This window comes from Physeter macrocephalus, chromosome 11, assembly GCF_002837175.3.
Source record: "Physeter macrocephalus isolate SW-GA chromosome 11, ASM283717v5, whole genome shotgun sequence".
Lineage (NCBI taxonomy): Eukaryota > Metazoa > Chordata > Mammalia > Artiodactyla > Physeteridae > Physeter > Physeter macrocephalus.
Window position 1 is genome coordinate 88,346,088 of NC_041224.1, and position 23,981 is coordinate 88,370,068.

General features: G+C 33.9%; 1 protein-coding gene across 5 annotated transcripts in view; it reads left to right on the plus strand.

Moving 5' to 3' along the window:
- The window catches only part of TRPM7 (transient receptor potential cation channel subfamily M member 7), a 114,773-nt gene that overhangs the window by 40,927 nt on the left and 49,865 nt on the right, over positions 1 to 23,981 (plus strand). For all 5 annotated transcript variants that reach the window (XR_003681778.2, XM_024133795.3, XM_024133799.3 and 2 more), the window contains exons 8-19: positions 239 to 413; positions 1,506 to 1,629; positions 4,097 to 4,169; positions 5,961 to 6,061; positions 13,246 to 13,380; positions 16,756 to 16,809; positions 19,366 to 19,506; positions 19,793 to 19,927; positions 20,523 to 20,803; positions 21,826 to 22,054; positions 23,156 to 23,311; positions 23,389 to 23,532. Coding sequence is in view for 4 of the 5 variants with exons in the window: in XM_024133795.3 (XP_023989563.2) it covers positions 239 to 413; positions 1,506 to 1,629; positions 4,097 to 4,169; positions 5,961 to 6,061; positions 13,246 to 13,380; positions 16,756 to 16,809; positions 19,366 to 19,506; positions 19,793 to 19,927; positions 20,523 to 20,803; positions 21,826 to 22,054; positions 23,156 to 23,311; positions 23,389 to 23,532 (1,748 nt within the window). In the remaining variant the exon portion in view is untranslated. The remainder of the gene's footprint in view (positions 1 to 238; positions 414 to 1,505; positions 1,630 to 4,096; positions 4,170 to 5,960; positions 6,062 to 13,245; positions 13,381 to 16,755; positions 16,810 to 19,365; positions 19,507 to 19,792; positions 19,928 to 20,522; positions 20,804 to 21,825; positions 22,055 to 23,155; positions 23,312 to 23,388; positions 23,533 to 23,981) is intronic.

Sequence of the window (23,981 nt, forward strand, 5' to 3'; positions counted from 1 at the left end):
CGGAGCACAGGCTCCGGACGCGCAGGCTCAGCGGCCATGGCTCACGGGCCCAGCCACTCCGCGGCATGTGGGATCCTCCCAGACTGGGGCGCGAACCCGGTTCCCCTGCATCGGCAGGCGGACGCGCAACCGCTGCACCACCAGGGAAGCCCAGCATTTTATTTTTGATTGAGTGAAAACTAAGATTAAATTACTGAATTTTGCCTAATATCATAATTAATCTTTTACCTTTTTTAAGGAATTGGTCAAGGTGTTCCTGTGGTGGCACTTATATTTGAGGGTGGGCCAAACGTTATCCTCACAGTTTTAGAATACCTTCAGGAAAGTCCTCCTGTTCCAGTCGTCGTATGTGAAGGAACAGGCAGGGCTGCAGATCTACTAGCATATATTCATAAACAAACAGAAGAAGGAGGGTAAGTGTATGATTACAACATAGTTTTAATAATTTTATGTAAAGAGGCTGTGGTTTTTAGAATATTAGATTCATTTCAGTGTTTTATCAACATGAAAATACCTTCTTAAGTCTTGAGGAAATAACCTGTCTGATACATTATTGGAATGAATTAAAATATAAGTCTTTGTAGTGGACAATTTTCAAAGATCTGTTAAATACACAGAGGCACGTATCTTTTGACCCAACAGTTCCATTTCTGATAATTGTTCCTACAAATGTACTTGCACACATGTGAAATAACATATATAAAGTTACTCAATACAGTGTGGTTTGTAACAGTAAAAGATTGGAACAAAATAGAACATTTATATCAAGGGGACTAGATAAATAACTTATGGTACATCTGCACAACGGAGTAGTTTGTAGTTACATAAGGTTTTAATCTGTATACTAGATTTGGAAAGATTACCAAAATATATATGTAGAAAAAGGAAAATGTACAGTAACATGTGTATTATGGCACCTTTTATGTAGGAAAAAAGAAAAGGAGATAATTGTATGTATTGAAAGAGATCCTCAAAAGTTATACAAAGTAATAGTGTTTCTTGAAAGCAATTGAGATGGAATGGCCGATGGAAGACTGGGAAAGACACTTTCACTATGAATTTTCACAGTTTTATATTTTATATTATATCATATTTTTGAGCCATGTAAATATATTCCATATTGAGAAAAAGAAATAAAAATGCAAATGTGCTGATATTTAACACATTTTGTTAAAATACTGCTTTTTACACCATAATATCTTAAAATTATCTTTATACAATATCTTACATGATAAGATATTGTATAACTGATAACATTAACACATGCCTTGTAAAAAAAAAAAATTAGAAATAATTCAAAGAGAGAAATCACTCCATTCCATTTTCCACCCTTATGACTTATAGTGGGAGTCTAATGAAGGAGAAAATTTCACTCAGGGTCAAGTATTTAATATTAATACCGTATCTTTAAATGTCTTGCCTGGATCCACTGGGACTTGATATTAGATTCTGCAAATAATGGAATTTGAAATCAGTGGATTGAGTTATGTTTCCTCTTACTTCAGGAATCTTCATGATGCAGCAGAGCCTGATATTATTTCAACCATTAAAAAAACATTTAACTTTGGCCAGAGTGAAGCAGTTCATTTATTTCAAACACTGATGGAATGTATGAAAAGAAAGGAGCTTGTAAGTAGATTTCACAGAATAAGCCTTTTTTTAATATAAATTTATTTATTTATTTTGGCTGCATTGGGTCTCCGTTGCTGTGCATGGGCTTTCTCTAGCTGCAGCGAGTGGGGGCTACTCTTTGTTGTGGTGAGTGGGCTTCTCATTGCATTGGCTTCTCTTGTTGTGGAGCTTGGGCTCTAGGCACATGGGCTTCAGTAGCTGTGGCACGTGGGCTCAGTAGTTGTGGCACACGGGCCCTAGAGCACAGGCTCAGTAGTTGTGGCGCACAGGCTTAGTTGCTCTGCAGCATGTGGGATCTTCCCGGACCAGGGCTTGAACCTGTGTCCCCCTGCATTGGCAGGTGGATTCTTAACCACTGTGCCACCAGGGAGGCCCAGAATAAGCCTTTTTATTTCATTCAAAGTACATTCTAAATTGGATAAATGCTTTTTAATTAATTAATTAATTTTTGGCTGCTCCCCATGGCTTATGGTATCTTAGTTCCCTGACCAGGGATTGAACCCAGGCCCTCTGCAGTGAAAGCATGGAGTCCTAACCACTGGACCTCCAGAGAATTCCCAATTGGAGAAATACTTTTTTAAAAACTTTGGATTTAAAATTTTAAAATCTTTTCTAACCATGTAAAGATGTCATTTATAATTTTGTTCAAGCTAAGAGCATAGAAGGATTATAGTTTATTTTTTTAAATTTATTTTATTTATATTTATTTTGGCTGTATTGGGTCTTTGTTGCTGCGTGCAGGCTCTCTCTAGTTGCTGTGAGCGGGGGCTACTCTTCGTTGCGGTGTGTGGGGTTCTCATTTTGTTGGCTTCTCTTGTGGAGCAGGGGCTCTAGGCGCGCGGGCTTCAGTAGTTGCGGCATGTGGGCTCAGTAGTTGTGGCTCACGGGCTCTCGCACAGGCTCAGTAGTTGTGGGGCATGGGCTTAATTGCTCCGCGGCATGTGAGATCCTCCCGGACCGGGGATTGAACCCGTGTCCCATGCATTGGCAGGCGGATTCTCAACCACTGCGCCACCAGGGAAGCCCCTAGAATACAGTTTTTATATGGTGTGGAGACATGTATTACACTTCTATTTTTGGAAAAGTTTCATAACTAAGCCTCAGTAGATTATGTCCAGGATCAAGGAAGAACTCTGAAGAGTTATTATTGGCTTCTCTAAAATATATTTGGAGGAAAAAACCCTATTTTCCTCTGAGTGAGTGCTCAAATTAAAGATCAGTGGTGCTTGACTATTGATGCTATGTGTAAAATAGATAACTAATGAGAAACTGCTGTATAGTATAGCACAGGGAACTCTACTCAGTGCTCTGTGGTGACCTAAATGAGAAGGAAATCCCAAAAGAGAGGGGATATATGTATACGTATAGCTGATTCACTTTGCTGTACAGTATAAACTAACACAATATTGTAAAGCAATTATACTCCAATAAAAAAAAATAGAGACCAGTGTTGCTTAATTTCAGTCATCTAGACATGGGCTTAAGTTTACAGAGACAAAAAATTTTAACAGTTCTCTAAGTAGGTGGATGATAACATGGTTTGATCTGCTGTTTTCTTTCATGAATTTCATTTTTGTATATTATGAATTGAAGTTAATTGAAAAATTTGTATTGGGGTTATAACAATAGACTTTTATGGATAGGTTATTAAATGAAAACCTCTCTCTAATGGTATTATGTTTCAAATAATTTTAAATAAATTTCCAGTAAAAGGATTCAACAAAACACTTCTAATTCAAGAACACATATATTTACTTGAACTGAGTAAGTGCCCACTCTGCAGAAGAAACAGCAGGATTTACTCAGATTAGTAATCTATAGCCTTAGCTCATAAATTGCTTATTCTAGTAATGGACATAAAATATATAAAAAATAATATAATATGAAACCAAACATTTTGAATATACTTGAATTTTATTTATTTTATAATTTTTTTAAAATTTATAATTTATTTTTGGCTTCGTTGGGTCTTTGTTGCTGCGCGTGGGCTTTCTCTAGTTGCGGCGAGTGGGGGCTACTCTTCGTTGCAGTGTGTGGGCTTCTCATTGCAGTGGCTTCTCTTGTTGAGGAACACAGGCTCTAGGCGCGTGGGCTTCAGCAGTTGTGGCATGTGGGGTCAGTAATTGTGGCTCATGGGCTCTAGAGCGCAGGCTCAATAGTTGTGGCGCCTGGGCTTAGTTGCTCCGTGGCATGTGGGATCTTCCTGGACAAGGAATCAAACCTGTGTCCCCTGCATTGACAGGTGGATTCTTAACCACTGTGCCACCTGGGAAGTCCCTACTTGAATTTTATTTGGTAAATGATACAATTTCTTCGATTTTCTGTGTTTTGATTGTAATGAAATTATTTCTGACCCAAGAAACTATATCTGCCAAGTAGTTTGCAGTTACTTTGTGATTTATATGCCTTATGTCTTAGCTTATAAAATATAAAGGCATAATATTATGAATTGATCTTTAAATAGATTACTGTTTTCCACATTGGATCAGATGAACATCAAGATATAGATGTAGCAATACTTACTGCACTGCTTAAAGGTAAGACTTAAAATTTATTTGTTAGATTTTTCATTTATAGTGTTTTTATATGTTAGGATTTTTTAATTTGACTATATGTTTGAGAACTGAATTTTTCAATAGTTTTTCTTTGAAAAAGACACAGTGTTCATTCTTTGACAAATTTGCTTTTGTTTTTAATCTTATAACTCTTTAAAAAGTTCATACCAGGATTTATGCCATTAGACCTATTTAATTATCCTGTTAAGAATGTGTCAAACATGTCACATTTTTAACTGGCTGAAAAATAAGTGTTTAAAAGTAATAGAGTATTAGTTAATAGAAATTAAGGATAGCATTCTTAAATGTGCTATTTTCATTAGGAAGGAAAATTTGGAAAGAAAACTAATGGTATCTTCTAGGACTAAGGAGTTAATGCACATGCAGTTGAATTGTTTTCCTCTCATTATCTTTCCAAAGACATCTAACTGATAAGACAAACAATACTGTAGTGAAAAATCTTTTCAAAAATTAGGAACTAAAATGTTGTTCCGTCCGAGTACCTGAAAGTCCAAGTATGCAGTGAGGTGGCAGAAGCAGAGCAAGAGGGCACTATCTTATCATTCACAAGAATTTCCCAAATATTAGACTGTAATGAATTGCTAATAGATCAAACATTTGAAAAATACTATAATAAAATATAACATTTACATCATCTGAGAATAAGAGATCATAAGTAATAGGAAGCCCGGAAACCATAAAGGGAAAGATCAATAAATGCGATTGCATAAAAATAAAAAGAGAGCACCTAATATTTGCTGTATACTTTCTGTGTATTAGCTGCTGTGCTTTAGTGATTTATGTTGTTTACCCTTGTGACAGCCCTAAGAGGAAGATTTCCTATTATTTTCCTCATTTCATAGATGAGAAAACTAAGAACAGGATTGTGGAAGGATCACGATAAGGTGTTGTAAATTAGTAATAAAAAGATGAATACCTCATGGAAAAATGAGTCAAAATTTAAGTAAAAGATTTTAGCAGAATACAAATGCTTGGGGGAAATGTGGAAATGATGGAAAGATGTTATAATTTTTAAAAAACCATAAATTAAAAACAAAAAAATAAGCTTTTTATCCTGCTACTGGGTATTTGTATATTCCTGATGGATGGTATAACCTTTCTGGAATATATTTTGGCAGTGTATCAAAAGCCTTAAATTATATACCCTTCTACACAGCAATTTGGCTTCTACAGATTCATCCTGTTAAATATGTGCACAAAGATACACTCACCAGAAAATTCAAAATAACGTGAAATGTCCACTAGTTAGAATATTTGTTGAATAAATTTTAGTTCACCTTTAAAAGGTATTTATATTTATATAAGGTACATCTATATGTACTGTTATTGAAAACTAAATATGATAAATAAAGCAGGCTGAGTATTTTGTATAGTATGACCTACTTTTGCATAAACAATTAGAAGTATATGTATGAACTTATATATGCACAGAAAACACCTGTAAGGATATTTTTCATAATAGTAACAGTTAGTACTATCGCTGTGATAGAAACAGATCATCTTTCTTTTCTATTCATTCTTGTGCATTCTGAATTGTTTGCAATGGATGAGACTGTGTCTTTTCTATAGTTGGAAAATAAAAGTCCTCAACCCTGGGGTAACCTTATCTTTCTGAGGCAGGCTACCTCTGAATAGTGACTAACACCAGCTGTGTAAGTTAATTAAAGGGCAAGGGGGGGGGAATTCATAAGTGTTGATATTTTATGGAGATAAATTAATTGAACTTGTCGACTGTTTTCTTTATTCAATTAGGCACTAATGCATCTGCATTTGACCAGCTTATCCTTACATTGGCATGGGATAGAGTTGACATTGCCAAAAATCATGTATTTGTTTATGGACAGCAGTGGCTGGTATGTAAATAATCTATATAAACAGTGTAATTAAATTAAGCTAAGTTAATAACAAAGTATTTGCTGAAACTGTGACATAACTTTACATTTACCTGTCAGTCAAAAGTGCAAACTTATTGTAGCCAAACATTTCTGCAACATTCAGATCCATTTAGGATTTAGTAAGTTCTATTTGCCTCTTGATAAAAACTGTGTTTTTTATAGGGTATAGATCTTTAAAAATCCTGTAACTGAAAAAAGTTTTAGAAATAGTTCTCTTTGCATCTGTGTTTGTTAGGAATGTTGGCCTGTAATTTTCTTTTCTTCTGGGGTCCTTGTCTGGTTTTGGTATCAGAGTAATGCTGGACTCATAAAATGAGTTTGGAAGAGTTTGAGAAGGATTGGTATTAGTTCTTTGAATGTTTGGTTAAATTCACCAGTGAAGCTGTCTGGTCCTTACTAGTAATCAGACTGTTCAGAATTTCTATTTCATGATTTGGTCTTGATAGGTTGTATGTTTCTAGGAATTTATCTATTTCTTCTAGGCTGTCCAGTTTGTTGGCATGTAATTGTTCATATTAAGCTCTTAATGATCCTTTGTATTTCTGTGGTATCAGTTGTAACATCTGTTTCATTTTTGATTTTATTTATTTGAGTCCTCTCTCTTTTTTCTTCCTGAGTCTAGCTAAGGGTTTGTCAATTTTATCTTTTCAGAGAACTAGCTCTAGTTTCATTCTAGTTGTCTTTTCAATCTCTGTTTCATTTATATCTGTTCTAATTTTCATTACTTTCTTCCTTCTACTAACTTTGAGTATCGTTTGTTCTTCTTTTTGTGGTTTCTTGAGGTGTAAAGTTAGGTTATTTGAGACTTTTCTTGTTTTTTGAGGTAGGCATTTTTCGTTGTGAACTTCCCTGTTGGAACTGCTTTTGCTGCATCCCACAAATTTTGGTATGTTATATTTCCATTTTTGTTTTTCTCAATGTACTTTTTATTTATTTATTTATTTTGGCCGCGTTGGGTCTTTGTTGCTGTGCGCGGGCTTTCTCTGGTTGTGGCAAGTGGGGTCTACTCTTTGTTGCAGTGTGCGAGCTTCTCATTGCAGTGGCTTCTCTTGTTGCGGAACATGGGCTCATGGCACGGGGGCTCAGTAGTTGTGGCACGCAAGCTCTAGAGTGCAGGCTCAGTAGTTGTGGCGCACGGGCTTAGTTGCTCTGTGGCATGTGGGATCTTCCCGGGCCATGGCTTGAACACGTGTCCGCTGCATTGGCAGGCGGATTCTTAACCGCTGCGCCACCAGGGAAGCCCTCTCAAGGAACTTCTTAATTTCTCTTTTGATTTCTTCTTTGACCCATTGGTTGTTGAGTAGTAAGTATGTTGTTTGATCTTCATGTATTTATGGATTTTCCAGTTTTCTTTGTGTAATTTCTAGTTTCATACCATTGTGGTCAGAAAAGATGCTTGATATGATTTCAGTCTTCTTAAATTTATTAAGACTTGTTTTGTGGTCTAACATGGTCTATCCTGCAAAATTTTCCATGTGCACTTAAGAATGTGTATTCTCTTGCTTTTGGATGGAACGTTCTGTATATCTGTTAAGTCCATTGGTCTAATGTGTCATTTAAGGCTGATGTTTTCTTACTGATTTTCTGTCTGGATGATCTATCCACTGATGTAAGTGAGTATTAAAGTCCCCTATTATTATTATTATTTTTTTTTTTGTGGTATGCGGGCCTCCCTCTGTTGCGGCCTCTCCCGTTGCGGAGCACAGGCTCCGGATGCGCAGGCTCAGTGGCCATGGCTCACGGGCCCAGCCGCTCTGCGGCATGTGGGATCCTCCCAGACCGGGGCGCGAACCCGGTTCCCCTGCATCGGCAGGCGGACGCGCAACCATTGCGCCACCAGGGAAGCCCAAGTCCCCTATTATTTTGTATTGCTGTCTGTTTCTCCGTTTAAGACTGTTAATATTTGTTTTATGTATTTATATGCTCCTATGATGGGTACATAAATATTTATATATATTGTATCTTCTTGTTGAATTGACCCCTTTATCATTATGTGCCATCCATCTTTGTTTCTTATTACAGTCTTTTATTTTTAAAGTCTATTTTGTCTGATATAAGTAAGCTTTCTTCTGGTTTCCATTTGCATGGAATATCCTTCTCCATTTCTTCGCTTTCAGTCTATATGTGTGTCTTTACATCTAAAGTGAGTCTCTTGTAGGCAGTGTATAGATAGGTCTTGTGTTTTTATCCATTCAGCTACTCTGTGTCTTTGAATTGTTGAACTTAGTCCATTTACATTTAAAATAATTATTATAAGTATGTACTTACTGATATTTTGTTAATTGTTTTCTGGCTGTTTTTGTAGTTCCATTCTGTTCCTTTTTTCTCTCTCTCTTGCTCTCTTCTTTTGTGATTTGATGACTTTAGTGATATGCTTATATTTTTTTCTCTTTGTCTTTTGTGTATTTGTCTTTTGTGTATAGGTTTTTGCTTTGTGTTTACCATGAGGGTTACATATAATAACTTATATCTATAATGTCTATTTTATGTTGATAACCACTTGTTTGATCCCATTCTAAATCTCAACATTTTTATATTCCCCTTTCCTCTTTTCTGTTTTTCATGTCACAGCTTACATCTTTTTACCTCGAGTATCCCTTAACTAATTATTGTAATCATGACTAGTTTTACTACTTTTGTCTTTCAACCTTTATTCTAACTTCATAAGTGATTAATCTACTATTTTTACTATGTATTTACTTTTTCAGTGAGATTTCTTTCATATGTTTTCTTGTTACTAATTACCACCCTTTCTTTTCAGCTTAAAAGAAACTCCTTTAACATTTCTTGAAAGGCTGGTTTAGTGGTAATCAACCCCTTTAGCTTTTGCTAGTTTGGAAAAGTCTTTCTCTCTTTCAATTCAGAATAAGAATTTTTGCCAGGTAGAGTATTCTTGGTTGGAAGTTTTTTCCTTCTGTACTTCGAATATATCATGCCACTCCCTTCTGGCCTGCAAAGTTTCTGCTGAAAAATATGCTGATAGTCTTATGGAGGTTCCCTTGTATGTAACGAGTTGTTCTTCTCTTGCTACTTTTAATATTCTTTCCTTGTCTTTAACTTTTGGCATTTCAATTATGTGTCTTGGTGTGAGTCTCTATAGGTTCACCTTATTTGAAACTCTCTGAGCTTCCTGTATCTGGATGTCTGTTTTCTTCCCCAGGTTAGGGAAGTTTCAGCCATTATTTCTTCAAATACAATTTCTGCCCCTTTGTGTCTCTCTTCTTCTGGGAACCCTAAAATGTATCAATCCATTTGATGTTGTCCCATAAGTCCCTTAAGCTAACTTCACTTTTTTAAAAGTTCATTTTGCTACTCTGGGTGAATTACACTGCCTTGTCTCCAAGTTGACAGATCCTTTCTTCTGCTTCATCTAGTCTGCTCTTGAACCCTGTTAGTGTATTTTTCAGTTCAGATTTTTATTCTTCAGCTCTGTTTGGTACTTTCTTAGATTTTCCATCTCTTTGTTGAAGTTCTCACTGTGTTCATTCTTTTCCACAATTCAGTGAGCATCATTATAATAATTACTTTGAACTCTTTATCAGGTAAATTACTTACCTCCATTTCATTGAGGTTTTTCCCTGAGGTTTTATCTTGTTCTTTCATTTGGAACATATTTCTCAGTTTTTCCATTTTACTTGACTGTGTTTTGGTTTCTGTACAGTAGATGAAATAACCACCTCTTCCAGTCTTGAAGAAATAGCCTTGTGTAGGGGATGAGCCTTGTCAATCAACCTTGACTCAGCTTTTTGTTCTCTCTCAAACCTTTCTGCTTGTTCAAGCAATGTATTATATTTTTACTAGCTCCCAGTAGTTGAGAATGTGCAGTTACCTATCAGTGTCCCTAAGGGGAGTATTTCAGCATCCAGATTCAGACTGACTGCAATCCATACCCTCAGACAATAGCTTTTGAAAATCTTCAACAGAATATTTAGGAAACTGAATTCAACAATACTTTTAAAGGACCATATACCATAATCAAGTGGGATTTATTCTGGGGATCTGCAAATCAGTCAACGTGATATATCACATTAAGAAAAACAATGATAAAAATCGTATAATCAACTCAGTGGATACAGAAAAAGCATTTCACATGATTCTATATCCATTTATGATAAAGGCTCTCAACAAAGCAGGTATAGAGGGAATGCACCTCAACATAATAAAGGCATATATGACATAATAAAGACCTACAGCTAACATCATACTCAATGGTGAAGAGTTGAAAGCTTTTCCTCTAAGATCAGGAACAAGACAAGGATGCCCACTCTTGCTACTTCTATTCAGCGTAGTATTGGAAGCCCTAGCCACAGCAATTAGGCAGGAAAAAGTAATAAAAGGCATCTAAATTGGAAAGGAAGAAATAAAACTGTCACTCTTTGCTGATGACATGATACTATGTATAGAAAACCCTAAAGACTTCACCAAAAAATTGTTAGAACTAATAAATGAGTTCAGCAAAGTTGTAGGATACAAAATAAATATGCATAAATTTGTTGTGTTTCTATACACTAATAACAAAATATCTGAAAGAGAAATTAAGAAAACAATCCCACTTGCAATTGCATCAAACAGAATAAATTTCCTAGGAATAAATTCAACGAAGGAGGTGAAAGATCTGTGAACTAAAAACTATAATATGTTGATGAAAGGAATTGAAGAAGATACAGAGAAATGGAAAGATATTTTGTGCTGATTGATTGGGAGAATCATTATTGCTAAAATGTCTATACTACCCAAAGCAATCTACAGATTCTGTGCAATCTCTATCGAAATTCCAATGGCATTTTTCACAGAAATAGAACAAGCAATTCTAAAATTTGTATGGAACAACAAAAGATCCTGAATAGCCAAAACAGTCTTGAGATAGAAGAACAAAGCTGGAAGCATTATGCTTCCTGATTTCAGACTGTGTCACAAAGCTATGGTAATTTAAACAGTATGGTATTGGCATAAAAATAGATAAATCAGTCAGTGGAACAGAATAGAGAGCCCAGAAATAAACTCATGCACATATGGTCAATTAATTTACTACAGAGTAGTCAGGAATATACAATGGGAGAAGGACAGTGTTTTTCAATTATTGATGTTGGGAAAACTGGACAGCCACATGCAGAAGACTGAAACTTGACCACTGTCTTATACCACACACAAAAATTAATTCAAAATGGATTAAAGACTTGAAAATAAGACCTGAAACCATAAAACTTTTAAAAGAAAACATAGGTGGTAAGATCCTTGACATAGGTTTTGGTGATGATCTTTTTAATGAACCAGACTAATACAGGAATGTTATTGTTGGTAACTTAAAATCCATGGGTAACAGAAGAACACCCATTACAAGTACAGGATAAGAAAAGAAAGGAGAGAGGACCAACTGAGCAATAGAGTAAATGTTAATGTTAGAATAAGTTAATAACAAATCAGATTTGTATGTGATACAAGAAAGTAGGAGATAATCTTAACTAAAATAGGAATAACATGCCATGATCAATTACAGGCTGTTAGTATATGAGAAACTGAATAAGTATTACATTCTTATAAGTTAGTTGTGCCTTGTTTTTAAGTGCAATGCCAAAATATTTTCCTTGTTATGAAATAGAACTGAGGGGTGAAAAAAAAAATGACAGAAAACATATCTGCCATCTGATCATCATCCATCATGCATAAGGCATGCATTTAGTCTGTATACTAAAAAGATTTTGGAGACCTTATCCTTTGCAAAGTAATGGAAATCAAGGGTAGATTGAGTAAAGAAATGGTAATAGAAACTGTTGTAGAGAAAGAAGTTGTATAGTTGTATGGTAAACTTATGAAGACAATAAAGATTAAAAAACAACAGGTGAAAAAACCCAATGATTTTTTTAAAATTTATTTATTTAATTTATTTATTTTTGGCTGTGTTGGGTGTTTGTTGCTGCACGCAGGCTTCCTCTAGTTGCGTGGAGTGGGGGCTACTCTTCGTTTGCCGTGTGCAGGCTTCTCATTGCGGTGGCTTCTCTTTTTGCAGAGCACGGGCTCTAGGCACGCGGGGTCAGTAGCTGTGGCTCATGGGCTCTAGAGTGCAGGCTCAGTAGTTGTGGCGCACAGGCTTAGTTGCTCCACGGCATGTGGGATCTTCCCAGACCAGGGCTCGAACCCGTGTCCCCTGCATTGGCAGGCGGATTCTTAACCACTGCGCCACCAGGGAAACCCAAACCCAGTGATTTTGGTATTGATTTTCACCACAAAGTTTTTTATCCTATGATACCAAAATATTTAAAACTATACAGAAGCAATGAGGTATTATTAAAATATTAATATATCAGTAATACTAAATATACTAATATTATTACATTAATAAGATGACTTTTATAATGCTTCTCAGTGAAATTTCTGTATTTGTGTCTTCACTGATTTTAGAGTATTTGATTCAGTGTCTGTTGAAGTCTGTAAAAGTGTCTCTAAAAACTTACAAGGGAGCGCTACAAATGCTGACTGATACGCATGTTATATTAAACTGCAGTGCCGCATGTTGTATTGCTGTTAAGAGATATGATTTTTCTCTGACGGTGAATGGTTTCTGTTAAAGTTCTAAAGAAAACTAAGTACAATCTTTTCTGACTTACATAGTAGTTGTATTTTTGGAAAGTTTGTGACAGAATACTTTGTGTTTATATGTAAAGCAGAATTACTGGATTTTCATTTGTGAGAATCTAACAGGATAATAGAAAGTTATATGAGATACAAGGCAATTCCTTTTTGAGTGACATTGTCTGGCATATTGCATCATTTCTGCTATCTTTTGACCGTGTCCATTAAATGTAGTAGTGGCTCCCAATTATTGAAATGATCCCTCTAAAAAACCTTTCTTAAACACTGAGAACCATTGCTCTAAGGTATTTTTCCCAAAATTTACTTAATGGTGGATTCTTTCTTGTTTTCCCCCCCACGTAACCCTTGCTGTCCTACAGAATGTTTTTTAGGGAATGCTACTCTAGTGAGGTCTTTTTATCTATTCCCTATATACCTTAAGTCCTAGCCTTTTATTACTTTGCATCTTTTTAATTTTGTTCTAAAACTGTTTAGGAACAAATATGTATAAATCCTAAGGACTTGCATGTAGAACTGTTTGTATAATTTTATTAATTTTGATACTGTTTTAGGTTGGATCCTTGGAACAAGCTATGCTTGATGCTCTTGTAATGGATAGAGTTGCATTTGTAAAACTTCTTATTGAAAATGGAGTAAGCATGCATAAATTCCTTACCATTCCTAGACTGGAAGAACTTTACAACACTGTAAGTGTATGTTAAAATTCTTTGTGGACTAAGTTTTATCATCTTTGGAAAGTGTCATTTTACCTGAGTATATTCATTCCTATTGGTAAAACCTTTAATGTTTTGATGGATTACATGGAAAAATTGCAGCCAGTCTTAGTATAGATTGTTTATATGACAGTCTGAAACCCTCTCCCTGTTTCTGGAGACCTTCTGTGTCACCATAGCCACATAGGAAAGAGATGCAGTGTTAACAACCCTTTCCTTCACCTCACCCCTTTTTAAAACTATAAGATCAAGTTCTTAATTATGGAGTCATTATATTTCTTCTTTTTCTTGGTGGTCATTTGTTACACCAAATTTCTTTTGATTCCTTTGACCAATGGAGAAATTACACATTGCTTTTTCTTTTCTCCTTTTTGTTGTTTACATTCATGATTTTGACCTTGTGGTGTCGTACTTTCAGCTTCCATACTGTTTTTCAGTTTTTCTTTTAAAGAGCTCCTGAAAACTAATTATTCCTTTTACAAAGCCTTTCTCATTTTGTTTCAAATTTCATGTCACTAACATTGGAGAGGGTAAATACTACTCTTCTTAATGGTTTTTCATTACTAATAGAAGTATACCTTGAGGAGTACTATGACCAAATCCTAGCTTTCTAACTGACTTCTCTGCAAAGCTGTTTCCTTTTATTTATCAGTTTCTACCTATTTATCTCTTTCTTTTCATTCCTAATGTCTTTGTACTACTCAATCATTTCTGGCCTGTACTACTTCAGTAATCTAATTTCCTTGTCTATTTTCAAATCTTTAACCTAAATATTCTTATAGTGACATATTTTATCATATCTTTCCCCAGTTTCAAAACTTGATGGCTCCCAAGTGTGTATAGAATAATACTCAAACCCTTCACTTGATTTTCAAAGCTCTCCAGCTTTTGAAATTTTGCCTCAGCTATTTCTCTCACTTGGCGTTTTAATTCCTATCTCCCATCTCCACATAGTGGATATTTCAACTACGTCATCTACCTACTATTTCCCCAAAATATAAACTTTTTAAAAAAGCATTAGTTGATTACACAGTGCTGGTATGTGTTTTTCTTCCAGCTGCTACTACCCACTTACTGGATTTTATTCTTTGTTTGGAACCTAGTTCAAATGCCAAGGCAGTGCTACAGTGAAGCCCAGTGGTGCAGTTTGTTAAGTACAGTTATGTCTTCCACTGTGGATTGTAAATTTCCTTTAAGTAGGGATTTGTTGGTGTTCTACTGTCTTTAGCAAATAGATGTAAAAATTAAAAGGATTATTCATTGTGCCGAAGTAAGGTTTATCCCTGAAATGTAAAGCAAATATAAAACACAAAAAATAAAAATTGATCCCATTAGCAAGACAAGTAATTTTTTTAACTGTATAACTCAAAGTTATTAAGGTAATAGTTAACGTTCAGCATCAATTATTGATGAAATTTCTTAAAGTTTAAGGGATTATATATAACATGATAAAGCAGTGCTTCTCAAACTTTTTGTTATCAAGATCCTATTACATAAAAATTATTGAGGACATCAAAGAGCTGTTCTAGAGTGGTTTTGCTTGTGTGTGTTGATATTGGAATGTAACATTGGAATGTAACACCAAGAAATTTTAAAAATATTTATTAATTTGTACTTCAGTACAAATAATAAATCCATTACATGTTAACATATATAACATATTTTTCAAGAAAACAAAAAAGAATTACTGAGGAGAGTAGAATACTTCGATGGCTTACAGATCTCTTTAATGTCTGGTTTCATAGAAGGCAGCTGGATTCTCATGTTTGCTTTTGAATTTAATCTCACAATATCACACATCATGAAGCCTCTGGAAAACTCCACTGAACACTGAGAGAATGAGAATGAATAAATGCAAATAACATTTTAACATGATTCTGAAAACACTTGATCTCTTGGGCCTCCTAAAAGGGTCTTGGGGAACTTCAGGAGTCCCCAGATTGCACTTTTGAGAACTGCTGTGTTAAAGTGTACTTATTTTTTACTAAGAAGTTATATTTAATGAATAAACATTAATGGATTAAGATAAAATAGAATTACAAAAATTGCGTTTCTCTCTGATTATATACTATTAGAGAAAATACAGTGAAGCTTCCTAATACTTAAAAATTATGAAATAATTCACATTCACTTGGAAGACACATTTATTTTTTAAAAATTAACTTACAGGCCTTCTGTCTTTATTTTTTATAATACTTTGCATTTCAGAAATGTTTGAGCTGTAAATATTTTGTAAGTCTATCTAAGTGCACTAAAGTATTACCGATTTTTTGTAAATATTTCTACTAAGTTTGTTTCTTTATGTTAAAAATAAATGACCTTTTAAATAAAAAAAAATTAACTTACAGGGGAGAATGAGGTGAGGGAACTCAGCTCTTAAGTCTATAAACTAAATACTGTAAAAGAATGCAGTATCAGTTATAGCCATCTTTAGATATTACATAGAATTTGAAAGCCAATAATGTCAAAGAAAATAATATTGTTTTCAAAGGAATAGTAAGTTTACCCACTTAGATTTGAAAATGTATTACCAAGTATATGTAATCAAAATGGAGAAGTACATTGAATTGATTACTACAATAACCTCATAAAAATTAACAGTAACACAATGGTGGGAGAAAAATCTCATTTGATATTTCTTTTAAACAATAGATTTAAAGTAGACAATAATTCTCTTGATTTGTGCTGCATAGAATCAATTGCAGTAAATTTCATATAGGTCAGAGCACTGTCTAAAAAGTTTAGAAGAACATCTTTTTGGCCCATTTATCTCAGTTTTGATGGGGGGAGATATACTCCTGGCTATTTTTTCAAAATACAGGATACCATCAAAATAAGATTAATGTAAAAATGAAACTTGTCATTAGTCTACTGTAATATTATATTTAAATAGAATTAAGATAATAGGGAAAAGATGGCATATATAAATGTTAAAAGTTTGTTACCCGGAATATTTAATGTATTGCTACAGCTTGATGATTAGTGGCAGAAACAGAGGTACAGACATTTTAACAAAAAGAAAGAGAATGTATGCCTCCATTATCAATGAAATATAAATTTAACATATAATTGTGAAGCTTGCAATGTTTGCATGACTTATAGAAAAGAAAAGCTTTTGTGTTTTGCATAAGTAAAAATGTAAGAGCATAAGAAATTATCTTGTTAAAGGTAAATATGACAACATGAAATAGATACATCTTTTTCTTTGTTCCATTTTATGAACAGAACTTGTATAACTCAAAAACAATATAATTTGTGTAAGAACAAAAGTGCTGTAACAAAAAGGAAGTTGTTTAAGTTATTTTAGAAGAAAAATAATAGTTTGCTCTAATTATTTTCTCCTTAAAGAAACAAGGCCCAACTAATCCAATGCTATTTCATCTTGTTCGAGATGTCAAACAGGTAAGAGATTATTTTTGTTTTCGAAAAATGTTATTTTAAAAAAGTCATTTATACTTCATCTTTCTATAAAGCATTTCAGTGCCTCTTAAAATTAGCAATAAAGTGACTTTTTTTAGATCGAGATTAAAATAAGGGATAAATTTGTAGTAATACAGGAGTAAAGAGCATAATGTATCAGAAATCAAGAGAAAGGAAAGTTCATGAACTTAAGACCTGAGCTTCTAGTCATCCAGGATACAGTATGATGAATTTCATAATGCTAATTTGTTCATAAAGGAAGATCTTTCTCTGTGTTAAGAAGAAATTTGTTCCCTGGGCATGTAAAGGACATTGAGAGAAACACAGATTGGTGATCTTCAATGGCAGATTTTGCCAATAAAAAAGCTGAAAATGTTCTGTCTTTCTCTCTGTGTATGTCTTTCTCGCCGCCCCCCCCACCATCTCTGTCTCTGTCTCTCTCCTTCTCTCTCCCTCTTCCCCCCTTCTTTTATATTCACTATTGGTAGTGATTTCATATATAATGCTCTCATATGGTCTGAAGCCATTCTGTGGTGACTAAATTTGATACACTGATATTCCTCTTCTTTTCTACTGGATTCTCTGTGAATTAATAGTTTTAAACACTTATTTAAAAATTATAACAATTTAAACTATTGATATCCAATAGTTTATTTCCCTTGATGAAAAAGTACTCATATTTAGTTAATTGAATTATTTTTAAAGTTTCTGAACTAAAATGCTTTCTTTCTAGAATTCTTCATTCAAATGTTTTACTTGCCATTAAGTGTGAGTGTACTATTAAAAAATGGAAAACTTGATATAAATGTCATTTTCTGTGTTTTGTAATATGTTTAATACTAAACTAACATTTCATAGAAAGAACTTAAGACTTTGTCATACTTAAAATTTTTTTTATTTTTTTCCATGTGTTTTTCTTTGTAGCTTTATTGAAATGTATTTCACATACCATAACATTCATCCATGTAACGTGTATAGTTCAGTGACTTTCTATATTCAGGGTAGTGCCACCGTCACCACAATTTTAAAGTATTTACAATACCCCCCAAAGTAACTTCGTACCCATTAGCAGTCTCTCCCCATTCCTGCTCCTTCTCTACTCCTTGCCTCTGAGCCCGCCCTAAGCAACTGTTAATTCTTTTCTATCTCTGTGGATTTTCCTATTCTGGACAGTTCACATTAATTTTTGTTTGTTTTGTTTAAATAACTAAAGCGTTCTTTTTTTTTTTTTTTTCTTCCCAGAAAGCTTGAATAATGAGGGAGACCTTCAGTCCGGGGATTTCTTAAATACATTTGCATTATGATTTACTTATGTGGTTTAGCAGAACTATAGTTGTTAATTCTGGAAACCTCACATAGAAGATTTGTTATATGTTAACTTCTTTTACATTGATGGCTGTAATAATAAGCCCAGTTTTTCTACTTGCATAAGTGAAAAATCCTGAAGTAAAAGCAATAATTGAATATTTTCTAATTCAAATTAATGAGTTTTCTAAGAGTTATTTGTATAGCTTGAGAAATTGCTTATCGTTTTTTTTAGATAACTCACATTATTTTCCTTAAATTAAGTATTTCCCATTCAAGTGAATTCATAACATAAGGGTATTTGTCAGATTAAAAAAAAAAAAACAAATATCTATCATACCTGACATCCTTAATCATAGAGCATATTTTGAGGTTGCTTAAGATGAAATAAAAACAAAAATCTTGTATTTAAAATGAAAATGTTTTTTGATTAGTTTTTAAATTAGCGATCTAAAGAATATAGATATCTAGAAATTAGAAACTTCACAGATGCAGCCAAAATATAAAAAGTATAAGCATTTTAAAAAGTACTAAGTTCATGAAGTTATAATTAGGGAAATGAAAGGAATGGCGATGGTGTAAGAGGGCAGAATTGGTTAATATATATAACTCATCTGATGATTAAACCCTTTAACCAATAATTCATTCTTAAACAGTCTTTCCAAACTCACAAATGGCTTATGTTCCAAAAGTTCATTTGTAAATTGATGCCCTGGGAAAATGAAGTTTTATATCTGAACAATGTTATAGGTGGTAGTTGAATTCTAGTCAAGGCTATAAAAACGTGTAATCTACAATATGACCAATATAATTTTAGTTAAAAATATTTATAAGTATTAATGGGCCCCTCAGGAAACATTTATAGCATTATTTATGCAGGAAAATGCAACTTATATGCCACGGTGAAACAGAATACTTGGCACTTAGAGGTTTCTTTGCCTGTGTGTGTGAAGTATTAGTACAGTGGAGAGATCAAATTATCTTCCTGTTGTAAGCCATACTCCTGTCCTGAGCTACACCGTTGGGACTTCAAAACTTCAGAATCTCTTCTTAACAAAAGGAAACAGAAACAAGTCACTCCCTTCTTCTGTAAAGGTAGCTGCTGGCAACTCCAGCTGCCTGTAACAAGTAAACATTTGTTATTTTGGAGAATAGTAGGCACATTTCTAGGCATGGCATGGAAATATTGAGAAATACTATTCTGTCTTTTTAAATCTAATGCTTTGTTTTCAGGGAAATCTTCCTCCAGGATATAAGATCACTCTAATTGATATAGGACTTGTTATTGAATATCTTATGGGAGGAACCTATAGATGCACCTACACTCGGAAACGTTTTCGATTAATATATAATAGTCTTGGTGGAAATAATCGGGTATGTAATATTTGGGGGAAAGTCTATAGATGTGCTTTAAAATGAACTTACACACTTTAAAAGTTAAAAATTACTTATAATGGTAAAAGTGGGATTGCCTTAAAAACATGAGATTTTAAACTAAGAGTACTTAGAAATATTTTGTAATTGAAATCCTGAAGAAACTATATTTTTTTTGGTGTGTGTACACACATATATTTATATATACATACATATGTAAAAACTGATTTTTTATAGCATATTAGCATATTTAAATCTATAAAATCTAATAAGCTTTTATTTTCAGAGGTCTGGCAGAAATACCTCCAGCAGCACTCCTCAGTTGCGAAAGAGTCAGGAATCTTTTGGCAATAGAGCAGATAAAAAGGAAAAAATGAGGCATAATCATTTCATTAAAACAGCACAGCCCTACCGACCAAAGGTATATTTGTTTAAATATTACCCTTTTCAGGCTTTCGCATTTTGTTCTTTCTAAATTACTTGTGTTATGAAGCAAAAAACTACTTGTTTTAGTAAGAATTATCTTTTGTTTTTAGATATGGTATTATATCCTTGATTCTTCATTTTCCTATATGCCAAAATATATTCATTGTTAGTTAATGATTCTGTTATTTTTTAGTATTTAACTATGATAATGACCAAAATTTTTAGATGTTTTGATTATTGCTTAACTGCTTCCTTTTATTCCATATTTACTTGATTAACAACATGCAAGACAAAGGCAAGTTTGTTATCCAAACTTGCCTTTCATTAAAACTGTTTTATCGGACATTAGTTGAAATATTTAGGCCCTCTCTTTAATCTTGGAAAACTTTGTTGCAAAGACATATTTTTGGAAATGACATTCTATAAAATGAATTTGAGCTATAATAAAAATCAGGTATGTAAAATTTATACTATTTTGATTTGTGCAGCTGTATGAAGTTGAAGAATAAAGGGTATTTTATTAAAATTCTCACATGAATGTCATATGGCCTTATTTTGATGAGCCTTGCAACATTTGTTTTCTCTTAAAGATTGATACAGCTGTAGAAGAAGGAAAGAAGAAAAGAACCAAAGATGAAATTGTAGATATTGATGATCCAGAAACCAAGCGCTTTCCTTATCCACTTAATGAACTGCTAATTTGGGCTTGCCTTATGAAGAGGCAGGTCATGGCCCGTTTTTTGTGGCAGCATGGTGAAGAATCAATGGCTAAAGCATTAGTTGCCTGTAAGATCTATCGTTCAATGGCATATGAAGCAAAGCAGAGTGACCTCGTAGATGATACTTCAGAGGAATTGAAACAATATTCCAAGTAAGTTACATTTTATCATTTGAAACATTTAAAAATACAAAATAGATGGGGTTTAAGTGGAGATTATAGTGCCATGCACTAATTAGGTTACGTATTATAATTTTATTGGAAAAATTAAGGGAAACCACTTTCTAAATGTTTAAGTTTTTTTTAGAAAACTCAGAAAGAAACTTTGCTGCCTAGGCATGTATATTGTTTGCAGTTCAAGAGTTAAATATCTCAACAAGGAAGAAGAAATGCCAGAAATCAGTTTAATAATTAGTTGTACATAATAGCAGTTAGATTAGGAAAAGTTCCATTTGAAGTGGTAGGGAAAGGAAGAAAGTGAGGTTTGAGCTGTATTCTAAGGAAATAAATTTAGTTCAGCTGGAAGGGCATTTCAGATGGTGGGACTACATATGTAGAAGAATAAAATAGTTCACAAGTTTTACAGTCTACTTAGGGGAGTAATAGAATATTAAGCAGAAAGGTAGTTTGTAGGAAGCTTTATAATAGAGAATAGGACCACCCTCCCCCAAAATGGGCTGTCTTTGGAAGAGAGTAAGAGTTGTTACTGGAAATAGCTCAAATAGAGATCCTGTGATCATGTTACCAGGGATTTAAGATTAAGATGTTTTTCATATTAGGTTAGTCCCTGTTCACATTATTCTTCCTCTCTACTGGGTACCGACCCTCTTCTATGTTTGAAATATTGTATAGAGACTTTCTGAACAGAGCATCTGAATATTGTCAGTTTTGGTTTCCTGTGAGTCTATAGGTTTATTTCTAGAACCAGGGGAAAGTGCTCTGGAGTCATATTTTCAGTCTTGTTCCTAATGTGGCATATTTTAATATTTTGTGATTTTCACATAGTAGTGGATATCTGAAAATGTAGGGCTACTATGATTCTGATGCCTCACAATTCCCTAAGTGTGTGTGTGAAAATATTAAAAACTGCAACATGTTATGAATGACTTTAAGGATAATGGTTTAAAACTGCAATTTGGTATTCTGAATATGTTTTCACTTTTATCTTTTGATAGTGATTTTGGTCAACTGGCAGTTGAATTATTAGAACAATCCTTCAGACAAGATGAAACCATGGCTATGAAATTGCTCACTTACGAACTGAAAAATTGGAGTAATTCCACCTGTCTTAAGTTAGCAGTTTCTTCAAGACTTAGACCTTTTGTAGCCCACACCTGTACACAAATGTTGTTATCTGATATGTGGATGGGAAGGCTGAATATGAGGAAAAATTCCTGGTACAAGGTATACCTTAGAAATAATTTAATATAAAGTGTGTGATTAGATAAAAAAAGAACAGAGGAATTAGAATTAGCTCAGCTGTGTAGTAAAATGCCTTGATTTGTGAGGGTGGTAGGGGTTGTGGTGTTGGCATTTTATCCCTCTTAGTCTTCGCTCTGAATCCTTCTCAGGTGTGGTGTATAGTGATTGTTTCCCCAGTCTGAGCCAGAAGCATGAGAGCAACAAATGGGAATATTGGCATTTATAGCAGCCATGAAAAAAAAGTTGTTGCTTTATGAAAAGATGATTCCCAAATTCTAAAATTCAGGACCTATCTACTAACTTAATAATCTGTTACTTTTAATTTGCTTGAAGTATATTGGATCTGCTCGGTTTTTATGGTTAAAAATTGGGGTGAAATGTTGTCTGGTACTTTCAGTTTCATTACAGTGAGAGATTTTACTTTAAACTTTCCTTTTTGTTATTTTATGTCTGAAAAAAGGTATAGAAATATAGAAGGCAGAAATCAGGCAAGTAGTTTAATCACTGATCATTGTAAGTGGATAATAAATACTGATCATATACTAAAAATAATGGTGAAGGATTAACCCTGATATACAATTATAATAGAAACCCTGACACACAATTATAATTTCTTTGTGCTTGAGGATTTTGCAGGTAATACATAAAATTTTAGAAATAAACCTTTTTGTTTATAGAGGCACAAGCTGAGTAATCACGTTGTGACATGGAACACTTGCAGAGAGATTTAGGATAAAATTAAGCACATATTAACTTCATAAGGCTTACATTTTATTTAGACAAAAATGTATTTTCTGAACAAATTGTAACCTGATTTTTTAACAGGACAAGTCTATAATAATTATTAAATCTTTTCTGTACCCTTATATCATAATACTCAAATGTTTTGTTACTCTTTAAAACAATTCAACCTGGCCTCTTTATATATAAGTAAAATGTGAAGTTTTTGTTTTTCCCCTCCACCACCAGGGGCAAAATGGCTAACTAATAATCAGGAGATTTTATACCTTTTTATTGCTTTTATTATATTCTTGAAGGCCATTAATTTTAAAATGTAAACTTCTGTGTTTCTAAAATTTTTAGGTCATACTAAGCATTTTAGTTCCACCTGCCATATTAATGTTAGAATACAAAACTAAGGCTGAAATGTCTCATATTCCACAATCTCAAGATGCTCATCAAATGACAATGGAAGATAGTGAGAACAACTTTCAAAACGTAACAGAAGAGATTCCCATGGTAAGGAGGAAAAAAAATTTAAAGTAAATATAAATTTGTTGTGAATAAATGTACAATAAATGTTCTTTTTATTTTAGGAAGTATTTAAAGAAGTAAGAATATTGGACAGGAATGAAGGGAAGAATGAAATGGAGATACAGATAAAATCAAAAAAGCTTCCAATCACACGAAAGTTTTATGCCTTTTATCATGCACCAATTGTAAAATTCTGGTTTAACACGGTATGATTTTTTTTTTATTGAAGTATAATTGATACTATATGTTACAGGTGTATAATATAGTGATTCACAATTTTAAAGGTTATACTCCATTTATAAAATTATAAAATATTGGCTATAGTCCCCATGTTGTACAGTATATCCTTGTAGCTTATTTTATACCTAATAGTTGGTACTTCTTAATCCCCTACCTTTATATTGCTCCTCCCCCCCTTCCCTCTCCCCACGGGTAACCACTAGTTTGTTCTCTATATCTGTGAGTCTGCTTCTTTTTTGTTACATTCACTAGTGTTTTTGTTTTTGTTTTTTGCGGTACGCGGGCCTCTCACTGCTGTGGCCTCTCCCGTTGTGGAACGCAGGCTCGGCGGCCATGGCTCACGGGCCCAGCCGCTCCACGGCATGTGGGATCTTCCCGGACCGGGGCATGAACCCGTGTCCCCTGCATCGGCAGA